At 39.9% G+C, this 26,822-nt stretch overlaps 1 protein-coding gene across 1 annotated transcript in view; it reads left to right on the top strand.

The window, feature by feature from the left end:
* Positions 1-332: 332 nt before the first annotated feature.
* Sergef (secretion regulating guanine nucleotide exchange factor) overlaps positions 333-26,822 on the top strand; it is a 222,559-nt gene continuing 196,069 nt past the window's right edge. The window contains 8 exon segments of the mRNA XM_074042614.1: positions 333-434; positions 2,968-3,103; positions 4,239-4,394; positions 6,470-6,564; positions 11,001-11,061; positions 19,997-20,110; positions 22,442-22,504; positions 26,573-26,731. Coding sequence (XP_073898715.1) covers positions 369-434; positions 2,968-3,103; positions 4,239-4,394; positions 6,470-6,564; positions 11,001-11,061; positions 19,997-20,110; positions 22,442-22,504; positions 26,573-26,731 — 850 coding nt within the window. The 5' untranslated portion in view covers positions 333-368.

The raw sequence follows: 26,822 nt of genomic DNA, 5'->3' as shown, positions 1-26,822 counted from the left end.
ACTATTGAGCGCAGTGTACCTGCAAGGAATTATTACTAAAAATAGAATGCGAGGGCAAGTAGAGAGGACCAGTGGCCTGGTGCCCTAGGAGAGGCCAGGGCGGGGACGAGTGACCGCTACCGGCGCACACCAGTTGCAAGGTGGCTCCGGGGCCACAACCTGGCTGTGCAGCACCAGAACGCGGCCACTGCACTTGCATCGCCAGCCAGCCCTTCCCGGCGAGCCCCACCCAGCCACAGACCCCGCCCCGCCCCTCGCCGTCACCAGCCCCGCCCCGCCCCTCCCCTCCCCGTCACCAGCCCCGCCCCGCCCCGCCGGACTCCGCCCCTCGCCAGCCCCTCCCGGAAGCGACGGCGGAGCGTGCCTGCATGGAGCGCCAGCCGTGCGCCTCGGCAGCAGCCCCCATCCCCGCCGCGGCCGCGCTCTTCTCTTGGGTGCGTGGCTCCGCCCCCGGGCCGGGACCGGGACTTGGGGGTGCAGAGACCCGGGAGCTCCCGGCCTTGGCGTGGGCAGCTCGGGGCTGGGTGGCCGAGGGCCGAGCCTGGCTTTGGGTTGGAGGATTCTGGGCCAGGGCTGAGCAGGAGAGGGGGTGGAGGAAGGGTCTTCACTGGGTGATTTAGGGGGTCGGTGGGATCGCGACCGGAGGGGCTGAGGCTTTGCGGGAGCCCTTCTTCCGGAGCGTGCCTGGGAAGAGAGCGTGGAGAGCTTGGTAGAGAGAGGATCGCAGGGTCCCAGAGCCACCTGTGCCCCCACCTCCCGTTGCCTGGAGGATGGAGGCCCTGCCCCAGCGCCAGACCGTTCTGGGAGCATCCTTTGGAAGTGAGGCCTGCGCTGTGTGACCGCGGGCGAGACGCAGACCCTGCATATTTGCTGATCCTGTGCGGTGACCGGATCTTGCCTGGACTGGGGGCGTGGGAGTATGGGGTGGTGTGGCTTTGATGTGACTCTTGAGAGAGACAGGGTTATCTTTACTTGTGGCTGGGAAAGAGGGGCGTTGTGCACAGGAGTGTGTGACAGGCATGCATCGGAGCAAGCAGACGTTGGGTTTTGTGGTTCTTCATAGCAGGTACACAATTGTAATGGCATGTGTAATTTGTTAATGTCAGTCTCCTTGGCTACAACGTAAGCGTCGTAAGGGTAGGTACTGAGCCTGATTTGTTCACATTGTTGCTATTGGTGCCTGGTACCATGTAGATCTCCAGCGTTGACTAAAGAATGAATGAATGAATATCTGTGTGCTAGTGTGCCGTGGAAGACTTCCATTGTTGGGGGCGGGGAGGGCGGGGAAGAGAGAGAACACCTGTAATTGCTGTCAAAATAAACATTTACTGTTTTTTTAAAAGTAATGATTAGTACATGCCTTGCACTTGTTGAGTGTAAGGCATCAGTTTGGCTGAAGGGAGGGTATGGTATGGTCTGGCTGAGTGCTTTGGGGTGGCACTTGAGCTGGAGGTTGAATGTGAGCTGTCTCTGGATTTTTCAGCCAGGAGACAAGTCTGTGTGGACAGAGGAAACGTCTGACAGAAAAAGTCTTTCAGATGTGGCCTGGAATAAACAGATAAAGCCTTTCAGATGTCACTTGGAATATACCGAAACAGAAGTTTGTTGAATTTCACCCTCCTACTGTGCTTGGAGGCTCCCTGATATGTTTTCTGCTGCATATTAGTCTGCTTGGGCTGCCATAACAAAACACCACAGACCAGGGGCTTAACAATAGAAATTAATTTTTTTCACAGTTCTTAGGCTACAAGCCAAAGATTAAGGTTTCAGTAGTTTTGGTTTCTTTGAGGCCTCAGATGGCTAGTTCTTTGTGTGTGAGCATCTATGGTGTCTCTTCTAGTGGATTAGCCGCCCCCCGCCCCTCTCTTATGAACTCATCATTTAATCTTAATTACCTCTTTAAAGATTAGGTCTTTAAATATAGTGATATTCTGAAGTATCCAAGGTTAGGGCCTCAATATATGAATTTTGGAGATCATGGTTCAGTCCATTCACTAGGGGTGTTGTGTGTGTGTGTGTGTGTGTGTGTGTGTGTGTGTGGTGTATGATGTGTGATGTGTCTGTAGTGTTTGTAAAGAAGGGAGGCAAATACAGTTATAATAGGTTGCATTACATTTTACTTTATTTTGCTTTATCCTGGACTTAGAATCTCCTACTGCATTACAAAAATTGGTGTTCAGTGTGACCCTCAGAATGTTCATGTTTTACTCCATCCTCGGAGTCCTTGCAGCCCAGGAAGTCTCCATGAAATAGACTACAGGAGGGAGGATTTTGTTTGTTAAAAGTATGTATGTTTTGTAGTTATTTTAAATCACTTTCCTCATTCAGGTGTCCTGAAAAACAGGTTTTCAAAGGCTTTGCTTCTCTAGGAAGAACCAACTTACTGGGGATTGAACCAGGGCCTTGCACGTGTATGCAAGCGCTCTACCACTCAGCTATACCCTCAGACTCATATTATGGACTTTTATTGTATTATAGCAAAGTAGCATATTGCCTACCAAGGGGAGATCTGAATGTTGGAGTCACAAAACATTGTTCTTGGAAAGACTTGTAGAGATCACCACTAACCTCTTTCATTGTGTGAAGACACAAAATCCTTAGCGAACTTTGATTACAGAGAGTTGTGGCCAGTTTTCCCAATGAGGATGTAGGGAGAAGGGAAAAGAACTAGTTCCAGTGTTTCCTCCCACTTTGTTCCCATTTCTCCTTCATTTTTCTTTCCTTAGCCTCCCTAAGGAAATGTTATGTACATGTGTGGAGATGCTGCATTGAAACCCCTCGCTTTGTACAATGAATATAAGGTAATTAAAAATCTGCAGAAAGCAGGCATGTTATTGGGGGGAGAAAGAATAAGTCTAAAATCTCCTCTGTTGTAGGCTCTGAGAAGAATGTCAGGGTGAGGGAGATTGGAGACATTGATGGTTGTGGTTCTCACATTTTTTCATCCTTGACTTGTTTTATCTCTAGGGTGCAAATAGCTATGGGCAACTTGGCCTTGGTCATAAGGAAGATGTGCTTTTGCCCCAGCCACTGAATGACTTCTGTAATCCTGGGTGTATCAAGAGAATCACGGGAGGAGGAGGCCACTCTGCAGTTGTCACAGGTAATTTCCTTCAAAAGTAGATAGCCACTTGTTTTCTTATGGAGACATTTTCCCCTAGGATGTTATATTGCTGTCTTTTAGCCTTTTGTATTTCTCAGAAGAGAACATTTTTGTGAAAGAGCCAAATTGCCATTAGAGAATCCTAGATTGTCAGAGGTCTTCTAGGCCATCCTGAACCTCCCACATTATACAAATGAGGCTCGGAGAGGAACACTGAGCACTTCAGGTCACAAGGAAAATTAGTGGCACAGTGACAATATAGATCATATTTTATACTGTATATTGCTATTTAACTTTTACATATGAATTAGAAGTCTTTGCAATTAAATTGAATATTCCTTGAGAACAAGAACCTTGTATTTTCCTTGATCTTCTCCGAGTATTTAGGATAGTACACAAGAACTATACATGCTAGGGTATTTATAGAGGAGGGCATTAAGAATGTGAGCTGTGGAATCAAACTCCCTGGGTTCAAATCCTGGTTCTGTAATTTTTAGCTATGTGGCCTTGGGCAAATAATCTTTTTGTGCTAGTTTCCTCACCTGTTTTGTGAGGATAATAATGGTGGATGAGGAGAATCAGGGAGTTAACAGGGCTCCATTAGGACTTTCATGGGTCCTTGGTATTTTTATCTTCATGAATTCTTTCCTCTGTAAAGAAATGTTAAAAATTATATCTTAACAACTGTATTAATAGAAAGATGAATATACCCCAGGATGAATTTAGTATTATGTGTGTATTATTATACTAGTTTTCTCACTTTAAAAGAATTTTAAACTAAGTCATTTTTATGGGCCTCTAAAAGTATTGTGGGTCCTAAACACCATGCCTAAAGTATCAGTCAGTCTCACATGTAAAGCTCTTAGAATAGTACCTGGCACATTCTAAGTGTTGAATAAATATTGACTTTCTTGTTATTGTAAATGCTCCATTTGGTGATTGATTGACCCTGCCCCAGGATGTGGGGTTTCCATTTAGATGTTAGATTTGTCCATTTGGCTTCAGGACACATTAACATGCATGAGTTATTAACATTAACTGGGGTGAGAAAAAGTTATTTATCTGTGACTTCAAATAATTAGTGATGTCCTTTCATTCACTTTGGTAGTTGTGATTTTCCCTTTATATTTTGCAGATGGAGGAGCCCTTTTTGTTTGTGGCCTTAACAAAGATGGGCAACTGGGGCTTGGTCACACAGAAGATGTTCTGTATTTTACCCCCTGCAAATCTCTCCTTGGTTGTCCTATCCAACAGGTGGCCTGTGGCTGGGATTTTACTATTATGCTCACAGGTTAGTTCACTTCTAGGTAAATCTTTATCGCTACAGAAGTTTGGGGTAAGAACAACACGATGTTGGTGACTCCTGGTTAAATGAAAGCCTGTTTGTGTTTAGAAAATACACATGAATGAATGTTCTCTCTGGTCATCAAAGAAAGTTGCAGTGGGTCTTGCTGTGTAACCCATGGTCTCAAACTTGCAGTCCTCCTGCCTCAGCCTCCCAAATGCTGGGATTATTGGTATGTGCCATACCATGCTTAGCAGAAGGAGAATTTTAACTATAAAATTGGAATTGGAATTGGGTTGGAAAACTTGCTAGAGACTAGGGAATAGACTAGATCACCTTTGGTGGCTACTTCCTGTCCCAATGTTCATGATAGCTTTGTGTCTGGTCTAGCTGGTCAGGAGTACCAGTTAAGGGTTACTACAGGGGAACATGCTAGAAAGTATGAGGAAGTAGAGGTGCCACAGCAGTGAGGGCAGCTTTTTTTCCATTTGGGGACTTTTTCTTTTTTCTTTTCCAGTGTGAAGGATTATACCGAGGGTCTTATACATACTAGAAAAGCGTTCTTCCACTAAGTTACATCCCCTAGCTCCTCTTAATATATAAAATACATATGTATTAGCACATGGCCTTCTATAATATATATATGTACATATATAAATACATGCACACACATATATACATATATGTTTGTTTTCTGTGAAGGTAGATAACAGAATAGGATGTACAGTGATATAGTCAAAGAGTTAATACAACAGTGCTCTTGGGAACAGCTGGCAGTAGTTACTTTGTCAGCTGACTTCTCCTTTGAAGCAGTTTGACTTCTTTGTTGGTTGACTCTTTCTAGCTGGCCATGCTAGATTTGAAGGACCATCTATAGTTTCTGATGGTGCTTCTTCTTTGCTATAGTGATCTGGCATAGGCATCTTCTGACCATGTCATTCTCTTCAAACCCTTGTGGATTCTCACATGTATAGCAAAAATCCCAAGCTTTTTAGCCTATGGCCTTCTAAGATGTTCCCCACCTATCTCTCTATCTTGTCTCTTATCCTTCACATTCCCTATACTTTCCTTTTTAGTATAAATAATGGTCTTCTCTCTGTTTGGAATAGTCCCTTTTGTCTTATAATCTAGTATCCCATCTTTAAAACTGCCTGGGTATCACCTTTTCTCTTCCACAGATGGGATCCATAATATGTATTTAATAGTAATTATTAGAATCTAAATAGGGATGGGGATAGCCCAGTGGTTATAGTGCTTGGCTAGTATTCAAAGGTCCCGTGTTATATCAGCATTGCAAGAAAAAAAAATCTTCGTAAATGTAGAGTTTAAACAGTAGCTATCATTTATAAAGTGCGTATTGTGGCCTGTGTTAGGGTTGTGGGGAGTTAGATAACACTCTTTGCTGGGTACATTTGGAACCAATTACGAGAAGGGCACAGGCAGTCAGAGTTGGAGATCAGACTGTCAACTTTTTACTGATAAAGGCTGAGTTTAAAGCTAAAGTTAAGAGGGTTAGTGGTGAGGCCAAGTGGTTCTGACACCCCTCTGGTTCAAATTTAAGCTTTACACTCTATATCCATCCTGTACTGGAAACCTTTCCTGTGTGTCAGCACAGAATGCCTGAGAGGAAGTTGCCAAGCCATGTGTAGCTTGTCCCTTTTCCTAAACTAGCCAGTTGGGTATGTGACCCCTTATATTCTAGACAAGTGGTGAGTATGGGGAAGGACAGGAAGAAATACCTGGAGTATTACAATAATGGAAATTTTGTCACATGGAAATGTGAGCAGTTGGAAATAAGTATCCTTTTCTCCCAATATTAGATACCAGGTTTAGTGTTCTGCACAGATAATCTGCCATTTGTGATACACAATAGTAGATAATTATGTAGAACACAGCTTGGTACCCAGTGTTTTTATTCCTAGAGGAATAAAGAAGGGAACATGGTCTTGAAGCACTGAAACCCAGCGTCTCTACCATCCACCCATCTTATTCCCTTTGTGCCTCTTAACCCTAGGCATTTACCCATTGGCTACAGATGTCTTGTTTCTTAGATTTGCAATCTAAGTACTTGTATCTTGCAGAAGAAGGTCAAGTTCTATCATGTGGATCCAACTCTTTTGGCCAGTTAGGAGTTCTTCACGGGCTTCGAAGATGTGTGGTTCCCCAAGTCATTGAGGTGAGGACATCAATATTAGTATTAGTGTTTCCAGACTATTCCAGTTATTCCAACCCTTAATGGAAGGCTGGCTAGGTCCCTGAAAACCTATGATGTATCAGAATTTGAGTTGCAAAATAAGTCTTTATGGGAAAAATTAGTTTGGGGTGGTGATGTTATAAATGATAAACTTCTGTTAGTTTTCATACATTATAACTTTTGTAAACTAAAACAATAAAGGTAAGTACATCAATGACATTTTCCAATTCTAAAATTAGTAATAATGGGAACTATGTTAGAAACTGGTCCAAGTGGAAGTATATCTTTGCTTAAAGGTTGGAAGTGAGCTGGGCGCAGGTGGCTCATACCTGTAATCTTAGCTATTCAGGAGGCAGAGATTAGGAAGATCATGGTTTGAAGCCAGCCTGGGCAAATAGTTTGTGAGACCCTATCTTGAAAACACCTAATATACAGATATATTAAAAAAAGAGCTGGTGGAGTGGCTCAAGGTGTAGGCCCTGAGTTCAAGCCCTGGTACCTCAAAAAAAAAAAAAAAAAGATACTAAGTGAGGCAAGTAGTCTAGGCCAGTCTGTCTAATAGAATTATAATGTGAGATATGTGATTGAAAATTTTCTAGTAACCCCACTTTAAAAAGTAAACTGGTAAAATTAACTTTTTAAGTAACAGTTTCATGGAGATTTTATATACCATCAAATTAGCCCCTTTGAGATATGCAATTCAATATTTTCAAAGTATCTTTTCACAGAGATGAGCAGCTATCACCATTACCAAATTTTAGAACATTTTAGAAACTGTATAGCTAATAGCAGGCACTTCCCATTCTGTCCTCCTCCAGCCCTTGGTGACTACTAGTTTACTTTTCTCAAGGCCAGTGTGAGTAGGTCCATTGACCTGACTGGGGTGACTGAGGATTAAGAAAAAGACAGACATAGAGAAAATCTGGGATCAGGTGGGTCCTACACTCCTGATGAGAGATGCCGGCAACCCCCCCTGCCTCCAGGTGTGCTTATTTATATAGCATGTATGAGGAAGTGGGATGAAATGCAGGTTAAGTTCTCATGGGTCCAGTTGCATAGGCGGCAGGAACAGAGAAGCTGTGGTATGTTGTTATTTAGTACAGACTATCTTGACCAGGTCCTGTTTTTCTTGCAAGGCAGCCTTGCTAAACCTTGCTTCCCCTTGGCTGTGTCTGTGCCTATCAGCCAAGAGGCCCTTGACATAGCCGTGCTCATGTCAAGGCTTTCTTCCACTGCCTCAGTCTCCCACATACTTTTTTTTCTCTATGGATTACTTATTCTGGACATTTCATATAAATGAAGTCATGTAATGTGACCTTTTGTGTCTGGCTTCTTTCTCTTCATGTGATAGTTTCAAGTTTTATCCATGTTCTAGCATGTTCTAATATTACTTTCTAGGTGAAAGTAATTTTAATAACTTTTAAACTAATTTAATATATCATACTATTATCATTTCAACATGTCACCAGGATAACATTTATTAATATTTCATATTCTTTATTTTGTACTAAAACTTGAACTCTGGTGTACATTTTTTATTGGTGGTATGTATGTGTTCCGTGTAATCACATTTCAAGTTTTCAGTGGCCACATGTAGCTAGTGGCCATCATCTTTGATAGCACAAGTGTGAGCAGGACTCTTTGCTCTAGTTCAGAATTCTTCTCTTCATCTTATGTCATACTTACGTGAGGCTAATACTGTAAGTGTTCACAATAGGTTTTGGAATTTTAAAAGAGATATGCTGAAGTCTAAGTCAGTTTCATCATTTAAGCTGTCTAATTTTCCTAAACTCTGGTTAAGAGTGGGAGGTCTGTTTTCTTTGGAAAGAGTTTGGGTCGGCTCCTGTCATTTTGCATAGTTCAGTTTCTGCTCTATGTGTAATTGTTCCTAGGGTTTACAGACAAGTCTAGGCTCTACAGAGCTCTTAAGTTCCTGCCATAGGAAATGTTATAACTCCCAGTTGCAAATAGGTGGCTTTGTAAGAACCTATATATAAGTTAAAATTAATTTAGCTTAATTATAATTCATATAATTAAAGAAGACAAAGGAACAAGGTTAAAATATGTTGGATAACAGAGTAGGTAAGTAAAAACATTTTGACAGGTTGTATCTATCCTATGTAACAATGGGAGAAATGTGCCAAAGTGAAATATAATAGACCCTTATTCATTTATTTAACAGTGGCTATTGTATGTGTAGGCAGTGGGGGCACAGGTGAATGAGAGCTGTCTTAGTTAGCATTTGAGATTCTTATAGTTTAGTAGCACATGATAGATAAATAAATAGTGAAATGTAATATCATGTTAGAATTTTGATAGATGCCTGTATAGTTCCACAAGGTGAGGATCGAACTCTTATCTAGTAGAAGTCTTAAGCTAAGTCTTAAAGCTAGTAGAAATTTGCCAGACTTGATATAGGAGGATGCAGAGTTACTGCACAAAAACATTCTGGGCCAAAGGAAGAGTTGTAAGCAAAGGTATAGAAGTGTAAACCAGGAGGGTTTGGGATACCTTAGCAGTTTCTATGGTAACAAAGAGGTTGGCAGTTCCAGGGTGGAGTGGGTGGGGTGGGTAATCAGGGTGGTAGTATATGACAGACAGTAAGAACAGCATGTTTGGGAGGGGCCAGGGAGGGTAGTTGGAGGATGATTGAAGGTGATTACTTAGGAAAGTCTTGCTAACAATCCAGACGAGAGGTGGTCATGGCCCACACTAAAGCAGTGGCAGTGGGTGTGGAAAGGGAGATAGAGAAGAGTGTGTTCAAGAGGCTGAGTCCATGTGTAAATCTCTTTGGTTAGTTTTAGAAAAGGCAGAAAGGGAGGAAGGAAGGAAGCACAGAAGGAAGGAAGGAAAAGCTAAAGGACAATGTGTCCAAACTGTATTAGCCATAAGCTTTGATCTCTCCAGGGGTTATGTGACTGGGGACTCCACTGAGAGAAGTATAGTCTCCAGAAGGGAGGTCATAGCTCTGTCTTCTGTGCAGGCCATACTGCCTCTGGGGTGTTGTGTTCTTTGTGGGTTGGTGCCTAGGCCCTGGGCATAATAAAAGTAAAGACTCAGACTTGCCCTTGACAGTCCTAAAATTTAGACAGACACTGTGGGCTTATAAATAAACAAAGACAATAAAGCCCCATCCATAGGGGCAGTGGTTGATGAATAAATGGTTTCTTTAAAAGCGAGATTGAGTTACCAGAACATGTTCAGAGGAGGGAAACAAGGAGGGAGAGAGAATTTGAAACCCCATGATGGCTAATGGGACTAGAGATAGTTGCCAAAAGAGGTTTCCATTAGTTATCTATTTCTGTGTAACAAATAACTCCAACCTAGCAGCTTAAACAAGAAACCTCCCATGATTTCTGAGGGTTAAGAATCAAACCACTGAGCTGATTTTTCCTGAGGTGGCAGTAAAGACGTCAGCTGTGTCTGCATGCAACCTCTGCAGGCTTGACTGACTGCAGTCATTTTTAAGTGCTGTCTCATGGCTGTCCAGCAGGAGGCTTCAGTTCCTTGTCATGCTGGCTTTTCTGTAGGACTCTATAGATATGGCACCTGGCTTTCCCTAAGAGTGATTTGAGAGAGGGAGATGCCAAGCAGTAAGCCTCAGTGCCTCTTATCACCTCTGAGTCACTCGTTGCTTCCTTATTCTTTTCATGAGAAGTGTGTCACTAAGTCCAGCCCACACAGGGGAGGGGAATTAAGCTCTACATCTTGGAGGGAATAGTATCAAAAAATTTGAGGACCTATTTTTAAAACTACTGCAAGATGTCTTAGAGAGGACATGACAACTGTCTTCAAATATTTGGAAAGCATTGTCAAAAGCTACAAGCAGATAGAGATAAATGGAACTGTGCAAAGATGGAACAGGTACCTGGGGAGGCGGTGAGTCCTGTGCCACTGGAGGTTGGTGTTGGGCAGGGGTTGAATGACCACTTGGTGGAATATTGTGGAGGAGTTTCTAGCATTCCTTTGGTTTTGGACTCGATCAAGAGCAGGAAAACTAGAGCCTCTGGTAAATAGGTTTAATTGGAACACAGCCATGCTCATTCATTTATGCATATTCTATAGTTGTTTTATGTTTCAGTGACAGAGCTGAATTGTATGACAGGAACCATACTGTAAAAGTTGAAAATATTTACTCTCTGGCCAATTTTACAAAACATTTACTAGCCGCTGGACTGGATGACCTTGAAGGTCCCTCCTGGCCCTGAGGCAGTATGCTATGGTATTCTTTGGTATTTTAAAGATGTCCTTTTCTTTCTAGGAATAAATATAGAGGTTTTTATGTGTGAAAATGGGGGTGTGCTTTAAACCAGTCAAACACATGTTAAGGACCATGCCATATTGTATTTGAGTATAAATTACATAAAGTTTTGTAATGGGTGATTCTGAGATCTAAATCCTTTTCCTTCTTTTGACAGCTTCTGAGAGAGAAGATTGTTTGCATCGCTGCTGGCCTGAGGCATGCATTAGCTGCTACAGGTGGTCTTTGGCTTTTATTTTCTAAATGGGCACATCATAAGGAGAACCTGAGCTTAGGAGAGAAACACTGTGGGAAACGACCTTCTCTAGTCTTTTTGTTCTAGACATGGGGCTAGACTTTCCTGCTTTGATTCTGTCATTTAATTCTCTCACAGCCAAGAAGTGATGGCACGAAACTGAGGTCCAGAGAGTTTGTTAAAGCATCTGTATAGGTTATGCGGGGAGTGAGGCAGTAAGAGGTGGAGCTGGGATCAGAATCTGGGGTGGTTTGGATTTCCATTTTCAGCTTATTATTAGGAACTGAACTGCCTTCCTAGTAGATTTTAATGTTAATTAATTTGGCAACATCAAGTGAGCTGTCTTCTGTGCTGATGGAACCGCTAGGATTTGTGTGAGGTAGTAGGGCAAGTGGCAAATAGATTGGTGCTTAGTTCCTGGGCATTAAGGTGAATAGGACTCAGGCCCTGCCCTGAGTGTTCTGAAGTCTAGAAAATGATCAACACAGATATGGTTCCTTTACAAGAGAGATAGTGATTAACTAGAGCATATTTAGAGGAGAGAGACTATAGGGAAAGAGAATTTATAGCCTAGGGGTGGGTTTCACTGCCCTTTTGATGTCTACCCTCTCAGTTTTCTGCTTACTCCTCTTGGGCTGCTGCCCAGTCAGCACTAGTTGGCTGTGACAGCTGAGGCTCTGCTGTGTGAGTCCGCTTGGGATGAGACAAGGTGAGGAAGAGCTCAGTGAAGCTAATAGCTTCCTGTGGCTTAGAGTTGATTATACATTTTCTTTAAAAAATTAACTTTTTATTTTGAGATAATTGTAGACTTACATGCACTTATTAAAATAGACCCCGCGTGTTCTTTTCCTGGTTTCCTCCCATGGTAATGTCTGGCAGACTTAGAGTGCAGTAGCTAAAGCAGGGTACCAACATTGATGCAGTCAAGAAACAGAACAATTCCATCACCACAATGGTCTCCCACTTGCCCTTTTATAGCCACACTCACTTTCTACCCCCCTCAACCCTTTCTTAGTCCTTGACAAACCACTCTTCTATTGGACATCATTGTAATGTTGTCATCTTAAAAATGTCATATAAGTGCTGTCATGCAGCATGTAACCTTTTGGGTTGATTTTTTTCACTAAGCCTGGAGATTCATCCAAGTTGAGTATACCAATAATTCATTACTTTTTATTGCTGAGTAGTATGCCGTGGTGTGGATTTACTACTGTGTTAGTCTGCTGGAGTTGCTGTATCAAAGTACGCAAGGCTGAGTGACTTCAATAACATAAATTTATTTTCTCACCATTCTAGAGGCTAAAAGCCCAAGATCAATGTGCCATCGGTATTGGTTTTTGGTGGCCTTTCTTCCTGGCTTGTAGATGGCTGCCTTTTTGCTGTGTCACACACGGCCTTTCCTCTATGCCCTTGTGGAGAGACATCTCTGATATGTCTTCCTCTTCAATCCTATTGGATCATGCCCCTCTCCCCACACCATGGCACCATTTAACCATTGTTATTTCTATACAGGCCCTGTCTCCAAATATAGTCACATTGGAGTTTAGGAATTCAGCATCTGAATGTTGAGGAAGACACAATACAGTCTATAACAACCAGTTTGTTTAACCCATCACCCATTGAAGAGTATCTGGGTTGTTTCCAGGTTGGGACTGTTAAGAATAAAGCTACTATAAACATTTGTGGACAAGTTTTTATATGAACATAAATTTTCATTTCTTTGGGATAAATGCCCAGGAGTGTGATTGCTGAGTTGTAGAGTGGTGATTATACTTTTATAAGCAGGTTCTTCTCTTAGAAATCAGCAAAGGTAAGAGAATTGCCTTCCATGATTTTCTCGTGCCTTTTCCTACCTGAGTTCCTATAATGCTAGTCCTTTTAGAAAACACCTTCACTGAGATAAAGTTGATACACAAAGAACTACTCATATTTAATTACTTAATTTGTGCAATTTGATGGATTTGGAATATATAAATATTCATGATACCACCATCAAGGTTATAGACATATTCAACACTTCCTAGTTTCCTTGAGTTCTTGTGTGTGTGTGTGTGTGTGTGTGTGTGTGTGTGTGTATGAATAGGGTAATATGGGATTTACCCTATTAACAAATGTCGAAGTACACAATACTGTGCTGTTAACTATAGGCATTCTTATACAGAAAAGCTCTAGAAATTTATTCATCTAGCAGAGCTGATACTTTATATTTATTGAAGAACTACAGTTCCCCACTTTCCCTACCCCTATACCCCATCCCCTGACAATCACTCTTGTATTTTCTGCTTCTGTGAGTTTGACCATCATAAAAATGGAGTTGTACGGTATTTGTTCTGTCTGTCTGGCTTATTTCACTTAGAATAATGTCATCCAGATTCATTCATATTATCACAAATGGCAGAATTTCTTTTTTTTAAAGGCTGAATAATATTCATTCATCTGTCAGTGGACACTAAGGTTGTTTCCATGTGTTAGCTTTTGTGAGTAATACTGCAGTGAACATGGGAGTGGAGATATTTCTTCGAGATCCTGATTTCATTTTTTTGGATATACACTGAGATCATATGATAGTTCTATTATTTTCCATAGCATCTGCACTATTTTGCATTCCCAATAATAATGCACAAGCGTTCCAATTTCTTAAAAAACACAAGTTTTAAAATAATAGCTGTCCTAACAAATGTAAGATAAAACATAATATAATTTTCATTTTCATTCTTGATCGTTAGTGATATTGAGCATTTTTTTGATACTTGTTGGTCTTCTGTATGTCTTCTTTGAAGAAATGTCTGTGAAAGCTGCTTGTTCATTTTCAACATTTTGCTGCTGAGTTGGCGTTCCTTATAATTAACCTTTATCAGAGATTTGACTTGAGAAACATTGATGAGTGTAATTGCTAGTCGTATGTGCTCATCTCCATCAAGTTACAAAGTAACACGGTTTGCATTATGTGTTTGATTAGTTTATTCAATTTGTAAATGATTATGTATATGTATCTCTAAAAGATAAATAAGTATTCTTTCTTGAAAATGTTACTGTCATGCCATCATTAAACCTAAAAACATTTAACAATAATTCTGTAATAACTTTAATATTCAGTTGGTCCTGGGAAGACATAGACGTCATGGTTGTCATCTCTTAATGGAAGGGTTGTGGAAGATAGCTTTCTTTTGTAATTTCTTTTTCTTTAAAATTTTCTGTGGTACTGGGACTTCATGCTTCCTAGGCAAATGCTTTACCATTTGAGCTATGCTGCCAGCCCTAAGTATCAGTTGGTAAATTCCCTTGATTCTCTCCCTCTCTCTCTCCTTCTCCTCCCCCTTCTTTGTCTCCCCTTACCTGTCTATCTATATACCTATAAATATATATAAACATAATACATATATTTATAATTTGTTTGAATCAGTATCTAAAGGAGGTATATATATATTTTTTAATTTTTATTTTATTCATATGTGCATACAATGTTTGGATTATTTCTCCCACTCCTTTACCCCCCTCCTCCTTTACCCCCCCCTTCTCCCCTACCCCCTCAGTACCCGGCAGAAACTATTTGCCATGATTTCTAATTTTGTTGAAGACAGAGTATACTCAATAATGGGAAGGAACAAGGATTTTTGCTAGTTGAGTCAGGGAGTTGACTTGCATTGATTTCCGGTGCATGTGTGTTACCTTCTAAGTTAATTCTTCTTGAGCTAACCTTTTCTCTAGTTCCTGGTCCCCTTCTCCTATTGGCCTCAGTTGCTTTTAAGGTACCTGCTTTAGTTTCTCTGCGTTGAGGGCAACAAATGCTATCTAGTTTCTTAGGTGTCTTACCTATCCTCACCCCTCCCTTGTGTGCTCTCGCTTTTATCATGTGCTTAAAGTTCAATCCCATTGTTGTGTTTGCCCTTGATCTAATGTCCACATATGAGGGAGAGCATAATGATTTTTGGTCTTTTGGGCCAGGCTAACCTCACTCAGAATGATATTCTCCAATTCCATCCATTTACCAGTGAATGATAACATTTCATTCTTCTTCATGGCTGCATAAAATTCCATTGTGTATAGATACCACATTTTCTTAATCCATTTGTCAGTGGTGGGGCATCTTGGCTGTTTCCATAACTTGGCTATTGTGAATAGTGCCGCAATAAACATGGGTGTGCAGGTGCCTCTGGAGTAACCTGTGTCACAGATTTTTGGAATACCACATTTTCTTAATCCATTTGTCAGTAGTGGGGCATCTTGGCTGTTTCCATAACTTGGCTATTGTGAATAGTGCTGCAATAAACATGGGTGTGCAGGTGCCTCTGGAGTAACCTAGTCACAGTCTTTTGGGTATATCCCCAAGAGTGGTATTGCTGGATCATATGGTAGATCAATGTTTAGCTTTTTAAGTAGTCTCCAGATTTTTTTCCAGAGTGGTTGTACTAGTTTACATTCCCACCAACAGTGTAAGAGGGTTCCTTTTTCCCTGCATCCTCGCCAACACCTGTTGTTAGTGGTGTTGCTAATGATGGCTATTCTAACAGGGGTGAAGTAGAATCTTAGTGTGGTTTTAATTTGCATTTCCTTTATTGCTTGAGATGGTGAGCATTTTTTCATGTGTTTTTTGGCCATTTGAATTTCTTCTTTTGAGAAAGTTCTGTTTAGTTCACTTGCCCATTTCTTTATTGGTTCATTAATTTTGGGAGAATTTAGTTTTTTGAGTTCCCTATATATTCTGGTTATCAGTCCTTTGATGTATAACTGGCAAATATTTTCTCCCACTCTGAGGGTGGTCTCTTCAGTTTAGAGACCATTTCTTTTGTTGAGCAGAAGCTTTTAAGTTTTATGAAGTCCCATTTATCTATGCTATCTCTTAGTTGCTGTACTGCTGGGGTTCCATTGAGAAAGTTCTTGCCTATACCTATTAATTCCAGAGTATTTCCTACTCTTTCCTGTACCAACTTTAGTGTTTGTGGTCTGATATTAAGATCCTTGATCCATTTTGGCTAATATTGGTATAGGGTGATATACATGGATCTAGGTTCAGTTTTTTGCAGACTGCTTAACCAGTTTTCCTAGCAGTTTTTGTTGAAGAGGCTGCTATTTCTCCATTGTATATTTTTAGTGCCTTTGTCAAAGACAAGTTGGTTATAGTTGTGTGGCTTCATATCTGGGTCCTCTATTCTGTTCCACTGGTCTTCATGTTTGTTTTTGTGCCAGTACTATGCTGTTTTTATTGTTACTGCTTTGTAATATAGTTTGAAGTCAGGTATTGTGATACCTCCAGCATTGTTCTTTTGACTGAGTATTGCCTTGGCTATTCGTGGCCTCTTGTGTTTCCATATAAATTTAATGGTAGATTTTTCAATCTCTTTAATGAATGTCATTGAAATTTGATGGGAATTGCATTAAACATGTAAATTACTTTTGGTAGTATAGACATTTTTACTATGTTGATTCTACCAATCCATGAGCATGGGAGATCTCTCCACTTTCTATAGTCTTCCTCAATCTCTTTCTTCAGAAGTGTATAGTTTTCCTTGTAGAGGTCTTTCACATCTTTTGTTAGGTTTACACCTAGATATTTGATTTTTTTGAGGCTATTGTAAATGGAATTGTTTTCATATATTCTTTGTCAGTTTGTTCATTATTAGTGTACAGAAATGCTAATGATTTTTCTATGTTGGTTTTATATCCTGCTACCTTGCTATAGCTATTGATGGTGTCTAGGAGCTTTTGAGTAGAGTTTTTTGGGTCTTTAAAGTATAGAATCATGTCATCTGCAAATAGGGGTATTTTGACAGTTTCTTTACCTATTTGTATTCCTTTTATTCCTTCTTCTTGCCTAATTGCTCTGGCTAGGAATTCCAGTACTATGTTGAATAGGAGTGGAGATAGTGGGCATCCTTGTCTGGTTCCTGATTTTAGAGGGAATGGTTTCAGTTTTTCTCTGTTAAGTATAATGCTGGCTGTAGGTTTGTCATATATAGCTTTTATAATGTTGAGGTACTTTCCTTCTATTCCTAGTTTTCTTAGAGCTTTTATCATAAAATGGTATTGGATCTTATCAAAGGCTTTTTCTGCATCTATTGAGATGATCAAGTGGTTTTTGTCTTTGCTTCTGTTAATGTGATTTATTATGTTTATTGATTTTCATATGTTGAACCACCCCTGCATTCCTGGGATGAAGCCTACTTGGTCGTGGTGAATGATCTTTTTGATGTGTTGCTGAATTCGATTTGCCATTATTTTGTTGAGGATTTTTGCATCAATGTTCATTAAGGAGATTGGCCTATAGTTCTCCTTTTTGGAGGTGTCTTTGCCTGGTTTTGGGGTAAGTGTAATACTGGCTTCATAAAATGTGTTAGGCAGTTTTCCTTCCCTTTCTATTTCGTGGAACAGTTTAAGGAGGGTTGGTATCAGTTCTTCATTAAAGGCCTGATAGAATTCAGCAGAGAATCCATCAGGTCCTGGACTTTTCTTTTTGGGGAGACTCTTCATTGCTGCTTCAATTTCATTTTGTGTTACAGATCTATTCAGGTGATTAATGTCCTCTTGGTTCAGTTTTGGATGATCATTAAGTATCTAGAAATCTGTCCATTTCTTTAAGATTTTCAAATTTATTTGAATATAGGTTCTCAAAGTAGTCTCTGATGATTTCCTGGACTTCCATGGTGTTTGTTGTTATCGCCTCTTTTACATTCCTGATTCTACTAATTTGGGTTTTTTCTCTCCTCATTTTAGTCAGGTTTGCCAGGTGTCTGTCGATCTTATTTTTTCAAGGAACCAACTTTTTGTTTCATTAATTCTTTAGGTCTATATATTATATTAGGTCTATATATTCCAATTGTCTTATATGTATGTGAAGCCTCTCTTTTAAATGTTTTTGTTTATATTTTTACTTTTGAATTTTTGTTGTGGTAAAATATACCTAACATAAAATTTACTATTTTAATTATGTTTAACTGGTATCCAGTGCATTCATGTTGTTATGCAGTCATTATCACTATCATCAGCAGAACTTTTTTCATCTTGCAGAATTGAAACTCTGGCTGAGTGTTGACACATATCTGTAATTCCAGCTATCTGGGAGGCGAGGATAGGAGGATCCTAGTCTAAAGCCAGTCTGTACAAAAAGATTGAGAGTCTATGTTAAAAAACAAACTAAAGCAAAAAGGACTGGAGGTGTGGTTCAAGTGGTAGAGCTCTTGCTTAGTAAGTGTGAAGCCCTGAGTTCAATCCCCACTTTAGCCAAAAAAAAAGGAAAGTCTGTGCTCAACAACTCTTAATTCCTTCTCCTACCAACCCTTGTATGTCACCATTCTATTTTCTGTCTCTATAGTTTTGACTACTGTATCTATCTCATATAAATGGACTCATCAGTATTTGTCTTTTTTGTTATTGGCTTATTTCATTTAGTATGTCCTCCATTGTAGCATAGGCTGGCCTTGAACTTGCAAGTCTCCTGCCTCTGCCTCCTGAGTTCTGGGATTATAGGCATGTACTACATGCTGGGCAGCATTTCTATACTTCCAAAGGCTGATGATATTCCATTGTGTATGTGTGTGTGTGACACATTTTGCATACATTCATCTGTCAGTGGACACTTGAGTTGCTTCCATGTTTTAGCTGTTATGAATAATGCTTGTATGAACATGATGTACAAATGTCTCTTTGAGGTCCTACTTTCATTTCTTGTGGATATATAGGTAGAAGTAGAATTGCTGGATCATATAGCAATTCTGTTTACATTTTTTGAGAAACTGCCATATTGTTTTCCATAGCAGTTGCACCATTTTATGCTTCCACCAACAGTGCATGGGCTTCTGAGTTCTCCACAAGCTCACCAACGCTTGTTATTTTCTGTTTTGTTTTGTTTGTTTGATATAGCATTGCTTGGGTGTGAGGGGATATCTCATTGCAGTCCTGATTGTCATTTCCTTAATGATGACTGACGTTGAGCATTGTCTCATGAGTTTATTGGCCATTTGTGAATCTTCTTGGAGAAATGTCTATTTAAGTTCTTTGCCCATTTTTTAATTGGGTTCTTTTTTAAAAGGATTTCTCTACATATTATGGGTGTTAAACCTTTTTTTTTTTAATCAGATACCTGAAGTTTCTTTTAATCTGTACGTTTTTTTCCTTTCTCTCTTTGTCCTTGTAGTTTATTTCTTAAGGAGATTATGAGTTTTGTTTTATTGCAACCCTGTGTTTTGCTCATATTGTGTTCAGTGATCATAACTTATTTTTCATAAAGCAGGCTTGTCTGTTTAGAGTTTAGAGGACTACAGGTTATAGAATGCTTCCATGGGATTAGATCTTAATGTTGGTGTTGGGTGGTAGGTCCAAGTTGTACACCTCTGACTATGGATTTTATCTGTGCATTTGTATGAAGTTCACAACATGGATACATAAATTAGATTCAGTGGACATGGAAATAAAAGGTCACTCCACTGAAGTCTTGTCTACTAAGTTATCTTACAATCATATATTTAATTGGTAGTTGAGAATCTTTGCATGCATCTTGGTGTTGTGGAAAGGGGACTGCCTTAGCCTTTTCTCTGCTGTAAATTCCCTGTGTGATTTTCCTCTCTTCTGGGCCTCAGTTTTCTCATCTAGTAGATGTGAGAAATGAACTTGATAGTCTTCAGGGTTCCTTTTGATTTAACGAGAAGCAAGGTAGCATTACAGTGACTTGATTCTGGAGGAGTGTTCTGGGACTTTTTGGTGGAGATTTTACCATATTGGCATTTTCTTTGATGGTCTTAGATCACCCTAAAGATGATTTGTGATTGGCTTGGTGGCAATCCCTGCAGCTGGTCGTAGGACCCCTTGAAGCAATTGGGCTTCTCCATAAATTGGTAATTTCACATAGCAGTGAGGTTCAAAGTGTAATCTGATCTTATCCTGATGTGCATTTTCTCTGTTTTCTCTTCTGCTCCATTGAGAAGTGAGTGGCATTGTGTTCCAGTGGGGGACCGGGTTGGCATCATCTGGACGACGACTGTGTCCTGGGCAGTCTCTCCCACTGTTTTTGACAGCAAAGGAACCAAGCAGAGTGACAGGTGAGACCTTTATTTCTTTTTAGTCTTATATTTATTTATTTATTCATTTTGTGATGAAATAGAAACACACACACACAAAATAGGTAGGTGGATTTTTACTTTTTGGTATTTCTTGATTTCTCTGTCTAACCCTCCCTGTTGGCATGTTAGTCTTGTTGAGATTTTTGTGGACCCTGTAAAAGTAACCTTTTATGCTGTGAGAGTTGGGACCTATTGATAGATAGATACAAGTCAGGCAGACAGAAATCAAAATGGTAGCTCTAGAAATGTGAAAAGCTACTTGGAAGATATGACTTAGGTGTTTGGAAACAACGTGTAGCAATAATAAGCCTGTAAATCCTGAATCCTAGATTCAGTTTATCCACCAGGCACTGGGGCGACCGCATAGAGTCAGCCGTGTTACGCTGCATGGCCAAGAGAACAGGAGAGTGCACCCTTCTTACAGGCAGGCATACCCCAAAGCGAGAACCCACAAGGACTGTGGACTGTGCCTCACATGCCCAGTTCCTTCTCCTAAAAGAGAAGCAGGAGTGAGAGAGGATGAAATAGGGCTGGGAGTGTTCCTATAGGGAAATCTACACAAAAACACATGGAGGGGGCAATAAGTAAGTGTTCTGCCTGTAGGTCTTTTGGTTGATCTTTGGTCAGTTGGGTTTGTAGGGGCTTCTTCCTCCTTTCTCCCTCATCCTCCTTCTTCCTATTCCCCCTACCCTCTGTTAGCTCTCCCTCTCTGTTTTGCACTTTCTTTGTGGGTCTTTCTCTATATGTATACTTTGTCTCTATCTCCTCTACTCTTTCCCTTTGTGACCCAGTTTACTGAGGGTTGGCTGTAGGAAAAACCTGGAGACCTCTAACTACTCTTCTCTAACTTAGAATGAAGGAGGGATTTTTGAGGGTGGTGAGAAGGGGTAGGGAAAGAACAAGGAAAGGGAGTCTGCAGGGGGAGTGGCGTGCATGGGTGTTGGGATCATTCTGATTTTTCTAAGTCCTAGAGGCTTTCTCTTGTGTTGGGGCTAGGATAAGCTTTCAGAAGCCCATAGATTGAGTTAGAAAGGGTACTCTGAGAAAAGGAGAAGGAGGCATTGATCCTGGACAGCTGGTCCCTCCTCATGGTCTTGAAAACATTCATTAGATAAACTTACATTTCCCAAACCCTTCACCCTCCTTCATCAAGATGTTCACTGTTCCCTAGGTATCACACCTTTTTTCCAGTGCTAGGATTATGACTGCGTATGTCCATGCTTGTCTGAATAATGAACTTTTAAAGGGCAGGCACTTGTGTCACTCTTCTCTATATTTTAGCTTAGGACCAGTAACTAGAAAGAATAAAACATGCTTTTTATTTGATTTAAGTAACATGTTTGGGATCTGCTTAGAGTAACAGATTAGACTCAGAGTTTATTTGGCGAGGTTTTCTGTCCTCATCCTCAAGGCCTTTCACTTTTCATTCTCCCATCTTCACCTTATTGCCAAAGGTTCTGGAGCTGATCCCTGGTTGCCCTCTCTTCACCTGGCCACTAGAGCCCAGGATTCCTCTCTGGTGAATGTGGCTGAAAATATCTTTTTGTCCCATTCCTTTCACAGGATTCCACTGGAAGGAGTGGAATGTCTTTTCTGAAGACCCCAGCTAGTCAGACACAAGTTCAGAAAAGAGAGTCAGAGAACAAAAGACTGCATGCATCTGCATGCCAGGCCACATGTTACCACATGTTGTCCCAACTTCTAGCAGGGGTGATTGGGATTCTACCTTGTCAGTGAAGGCAGTGTAATTAAGGGAGGAAAATGCTGGATTTGGAGGTAGAAGGCAGGTTTGAATTCTAGTTCTGCTGTGTGCTCTGAAGCCTGGGTTTGTAGTTAAGTCCTGTATATTACAGCCGCTGAATGTATGAGATTTTTTTTGCTTCTAGACTTTCTCTGCAGACAGAGCTAGGAAATAGACACACATACGTATATATTTTTTAACATATGTGCACCTATATGTATTCATCTATCTATTTTTATTAGAACCCATGAATTTCAACTGATTAATTATAATTCAGTATCATTGGATTGTTTGTTTATAGCTTTTTTTTTTCCTTTCAGTTGGTTTTTTTCTAGCTTTTGTCCTTTTCATATCTGAACCTTTCCTCTCCTTCATAATAGTGAGGAATCTGGCTGCTTTATCCTCAGTATATTTACTTATTTGTTCAAACCCCTTGTTTGTTACCATGTGACTCATACTTACCTGCACTGGTTGAGTTTCTCCCCAAAGGAGAAAGGGCTGAAATGTTCCTTTCTGCCCAGTTTGTTCTGTAATAAACATAGCTCAAAAGAAAACAATTTTTTTTGTAGGCATGGAGAATTGTAAAGCAGTAAGAGTTCTTGCTGGCTCAGACCACTCAGCTTCATTAACAGGTAGGTCCCGACTCTTTCACAGTGTAGCGTGCCATTCGGAATTCTGTATGTGACTGCTTAGAGTGGTCACACTGAGGTATGGAGGGGAGCTCATAGACTTTGGAGCCAGAAACCTTGTGCTACTACCAGTATGATCTTAGGCAAATTACCTTTCTGAGACCATCTCCCATATTTTATGGGTACTTATGAGAATTAAAAATGATAACATATGTAAAGTACTCCCATTAAACCTGGGCTTTCTTTTCCTGAGTTTGTTTTCTCAATTATATAAGAAGGAAAAGCGTATTTTCTTCTCAGGGAATCGTGATGGTCAGATCATATAATTAACAGTAAATTTACATACAGTCATGTGTTGTTTAATGATGGGGATACGTTCTGAAAAATGTGTACTTAGGCAATTTTGTCATTGTTTGAACATCAGAGTGTGTTTGCACAAGTCTAGATGATATGGTCTACTATACAGGAAGGCCATATGGTGCATACAACTGTATATATTGCCTGTCATTGACTGAAATGTTATAAGGCACATGACTGTATATATACCGCTGTCTTATCCATCTAATCCGATATAGCATCTTATGTAACTATATACATTCTCTTCCTTTCTGTATTCATTAGCTGTTTACTTTCAAATTAGTCTATTTTATCCATCCATATGGAGTTCACATATCTCCCTGTTTTCTCTATGTATTTACCTAGTCTTTTTACCTATATATCTATTTTGTTATTCTTTCATCTTTGTATCTTTCTATCTAATCTAGTTATCTGAAAATATCTCTAATCTGTTTTATAGGTTTATATATTTCCCAGATTTTTCTCTCTGCCCCATTCCCTGGATTTAAGTACTTTTTATCTAAACTTTTTCTCTTTTACCCTATATTCTCTGTGGGCTGTGTGAACATCCATCCATTTGATGCTCAGTCAATACTGTGTAAATGTGTAAATGTTCTAGTGACTTTTCTTTAGGAGGCAATGTAGTATTTTGTTGAAAGTGAAGCCTGCCCCTTTCTTTTGACCTGGATTGTCCTGATAGGAATAGGAGTAGACTGGTGTTTTTGTCTCAGAGAGATTTATTTTGGTATGACCTCACATGCAGAATTGAATGCATTTCATTTTTAAGCAAAGAGTAGGGACTTTCATACTTAGTGTTTCATGTGGAAAGCCAGGTGAAACACTGGCTTCTTCCACACTGAATTTGCAATGCAGTTCAACTGAGTCGCTGTTACTGTTTCCAGAGCCATCGTTGTGAGGATTTAAATACTTGACAAATTCTGAGCTACAGATAATTTGTTTAATGTGTTTAAAACATCCACCTAACAAAAGACACACCTACTTTTATCCTTCATATCACTTTAGATAGATTTATATGTTTGTTAAGTGTTGAGTTGAAGTGAATGCCTGCTTTAAGTGACTGCTGGCACCTGGTCCCACCTCTCCTCTAGGGTCTTCAGGGCCTTGTTTACCCCACTGCCAGTGAGGGAGGGAGGGCATTCTTGTCCAAGAGGCAAACATTTCTCCTGTGTTCTAATTAATTTGAACTAGTTGATATTATATAAACCTAGAAATTGTCTAATTGCCTGTTAATGTTTATTTCTTTCAAAAATCTTGTGATTAGTACATTCATTATTTCCTGTGTGGGCACTGCTTTCATTATGGTTTTTCATTTAGATTTTAAATTTTATTAAAATGTAACTCATATATGTATGATATTCACCATTTAACGTGTCCATTTAGTCAATTTTAATATATTCACAAAGTGAATTAGTTTTTGATATTTTGAAAGCGAGTTAAAAATTGTCAAGACTAATAGCCCTCTTTTCTCATCTTGTTCAGGCTGTTAACACGTTGGATTTTGTTCAGTGCTCTTTAGACCTTTTCTCTGGAGTCCTTGTAGATTATGTAACTGTTTGGCATTGCAGCAGAATTTAATTTTACCTGCTGATGCAACAGCATGATGATCCCCATGTGGAAGACAGTTTGTCTTTCAAAAAGACACTTGGACACCAAGGCTTATTGCAGACACAGGCTTCAGCATCAGTGGCATCTCTACCCCACCAGTCCATTCAGTGGATTGAGATTTTACTGAGGGGACTTCTTGCCCCCCATAAGGGAATCTTACATTTTTTATGCCCAAATGAAGTTCAGAGGGTTTCCCTCTCTCTGAGAATGAAATATACCAAGTTCATTTTGGACAACTGCAGAATGTCAGTGCTGCAGGATTACCTGACTGACCAAAAGGCTCAATTCTAAAATCCTTTTAGAATGGAGGAAACAAGGCCCAGCCTGTGAAGGATGTGCCCAGTGTCAAACAGTGATTAAGCATCTACTGTTGGGCACTCTTTTTAGTGGTACCAGGGTTTGAACTCAGGGCTTTGCACTTGTTAGGCAGGCACTGTACCACTTGAGTGACTCTACCAGCCCACCCCAGCTCTTTTTCTATCAAGATATTGTCTTGTGAACTTTTTCATCACCCCACCCCTTGCCCCAGTTGGCCTGAGCCATGATCCCCCCAATCCCAGCCTCCTAAATATGAGGTATAGGTATGAGCCACTGGCACCAAGCTGTTTAGCTTTTGATGACTTTTTGGGAATATACCAGACTTCTTGAGGGCAAGAAATACTGTAACGTTTTATTGGGAGGTCACAAAGTGCAGTGGAAGCAGAAGACCTGGTTTCTAATCCCATTGCTGGCATAAGTCATTTAGTGGCCATATGATCTTGAGGCCATTTAATATCTTCCAGCCTTGATTAGCATATCTTCCAGGACAGTGCTGTCTGATTAAAATAAAATGTGAGTTGTATTTCAAAAAGTAAAAAGTATAGGTGAAATTAATTTTAATAATATATTATTTAACTTAGTATCCAAAATATTAACATGTCATCAATATGAAAATTATTAGCGAGCTATGCTTTTTTGCATTCTTTGCAATCTATTGTGTATTTTTGACTTACAACATGTCTCAGTGTTGGCTATCACATTTCAAGTGTTCAGTAGTCCCATGTAGCTGGTGCTGTAGGTTAGTGCAGCTGGAGAATATTAGAATGTTAGGGTTGGGAAAGCTTATAGAGAAATTCTGAGGAGTTTTAAACTGACAACCCATAGGCTTGGCCTCATTTTGTTTAGTTTTCATCTGAAAGATACTTTTGAACTTGAATGCCTTTTAGACAGTCATGTGCTTTCTGGTTTACCACAGTTGCCCACCAATTGCTCTTACCTTGTTTTTGTTTAGTTTTTTGGCAGTACTGGGGTGTGAACTCAGGGCCTCATGCTTGCTAGGCAGGTGTTCTACCACTTTCAGCCACTTTGCCAGCTCCTCACTAATTACTCTTGTCACCAGTGTCACCAGTCATATTGTCTGCCCTTCTAGACCAGTGGCCCTCCCTTCCAATATTCAGCTAGTGAAAGTGAGCTTAGAGAGGAAGTGATTTGTCCAAGGACAATAGCTAGTTAGCAGATCCAGAAATAGAAGCCAGAGTCACTTGACTCTGAATTTGCTTTTTTTTTTTTCTCTTTTAAATCACATTGTCAGTCATTTCTTCTTAAATCACAGGATTATTGTGAGGTTGAAATGAGCTAAAATGCTACACAGATGTGATGTGGTATCGTTATATTTTCTTCTGGATAGGACATGCAGTAAAATAATCGTATGTTAAAAAAGTTTAAGCTTAAATCGTGTTTATTTTAACCTGTTATTTCAAAACAGGGTAAAACACTTTCTTCCTAACAAAAGGTAATGTAAGCATATATTTAAAAAATGTAGAAAGTAAATATGTCTCACACAGAATAGATGTTGAATGAATATTTGTTGAATGAATAAATTAAGAAAAATCACCACAAATTCACATTCCATAAACTACTAAGCACATTAAACTTTGTTGTCTATGTACAGAATTTTTATGTCTTCTATTACACTATATATACATTTTGTATTATGATTGGCTCCACTAAACATTGTAGCATAAGTATGGAACAATTTCTTTCAACCACTTCTTTTTCAAATGTGTGTTGTTTTCCATCATTGGAGACTAATGCTTCATCCCCTTCTTGTTCCTCTTCTGTTTGTTTAAGATGCAGGTGAGCTGTATGTTTGGGGAAGTAACAAGCATGGGCAACTGGCTACCCAGGCTGCTTTCCTTCCTGTGCCTCAGAGAATAGAAGCACATTGTTTTCAGAATGAAAAGGTCACTACCGTCTGGAGTGGGTGGACACATCTGGTTGCTCAGACAGGTGAGAATGCAGCGGAAAATTTGGGGTTGGTAAGGGTAATTGGGACTAAGGATTTTTATTGGTGAAAAGCTTTAAGGATTGGACAGAGGAG

Source organism: Castor canadensis, chromosome 1 (assembly GCF_047511655.1).
Source record: "Castor canadensis chromosome 1, mCasCan1.hap1v2, whole genome shotgun sequence".
NCBI lineage: Eukaryota > Metazoa > Chordata > Mammalia > Rodentia > Castoridae > Castor > Castor canadensis.
The sequence above is the reverse complement of the archived record's forward strand: the minus strand, read 5'-3'. Positions and strand labels throughout refer to the sequence as shown.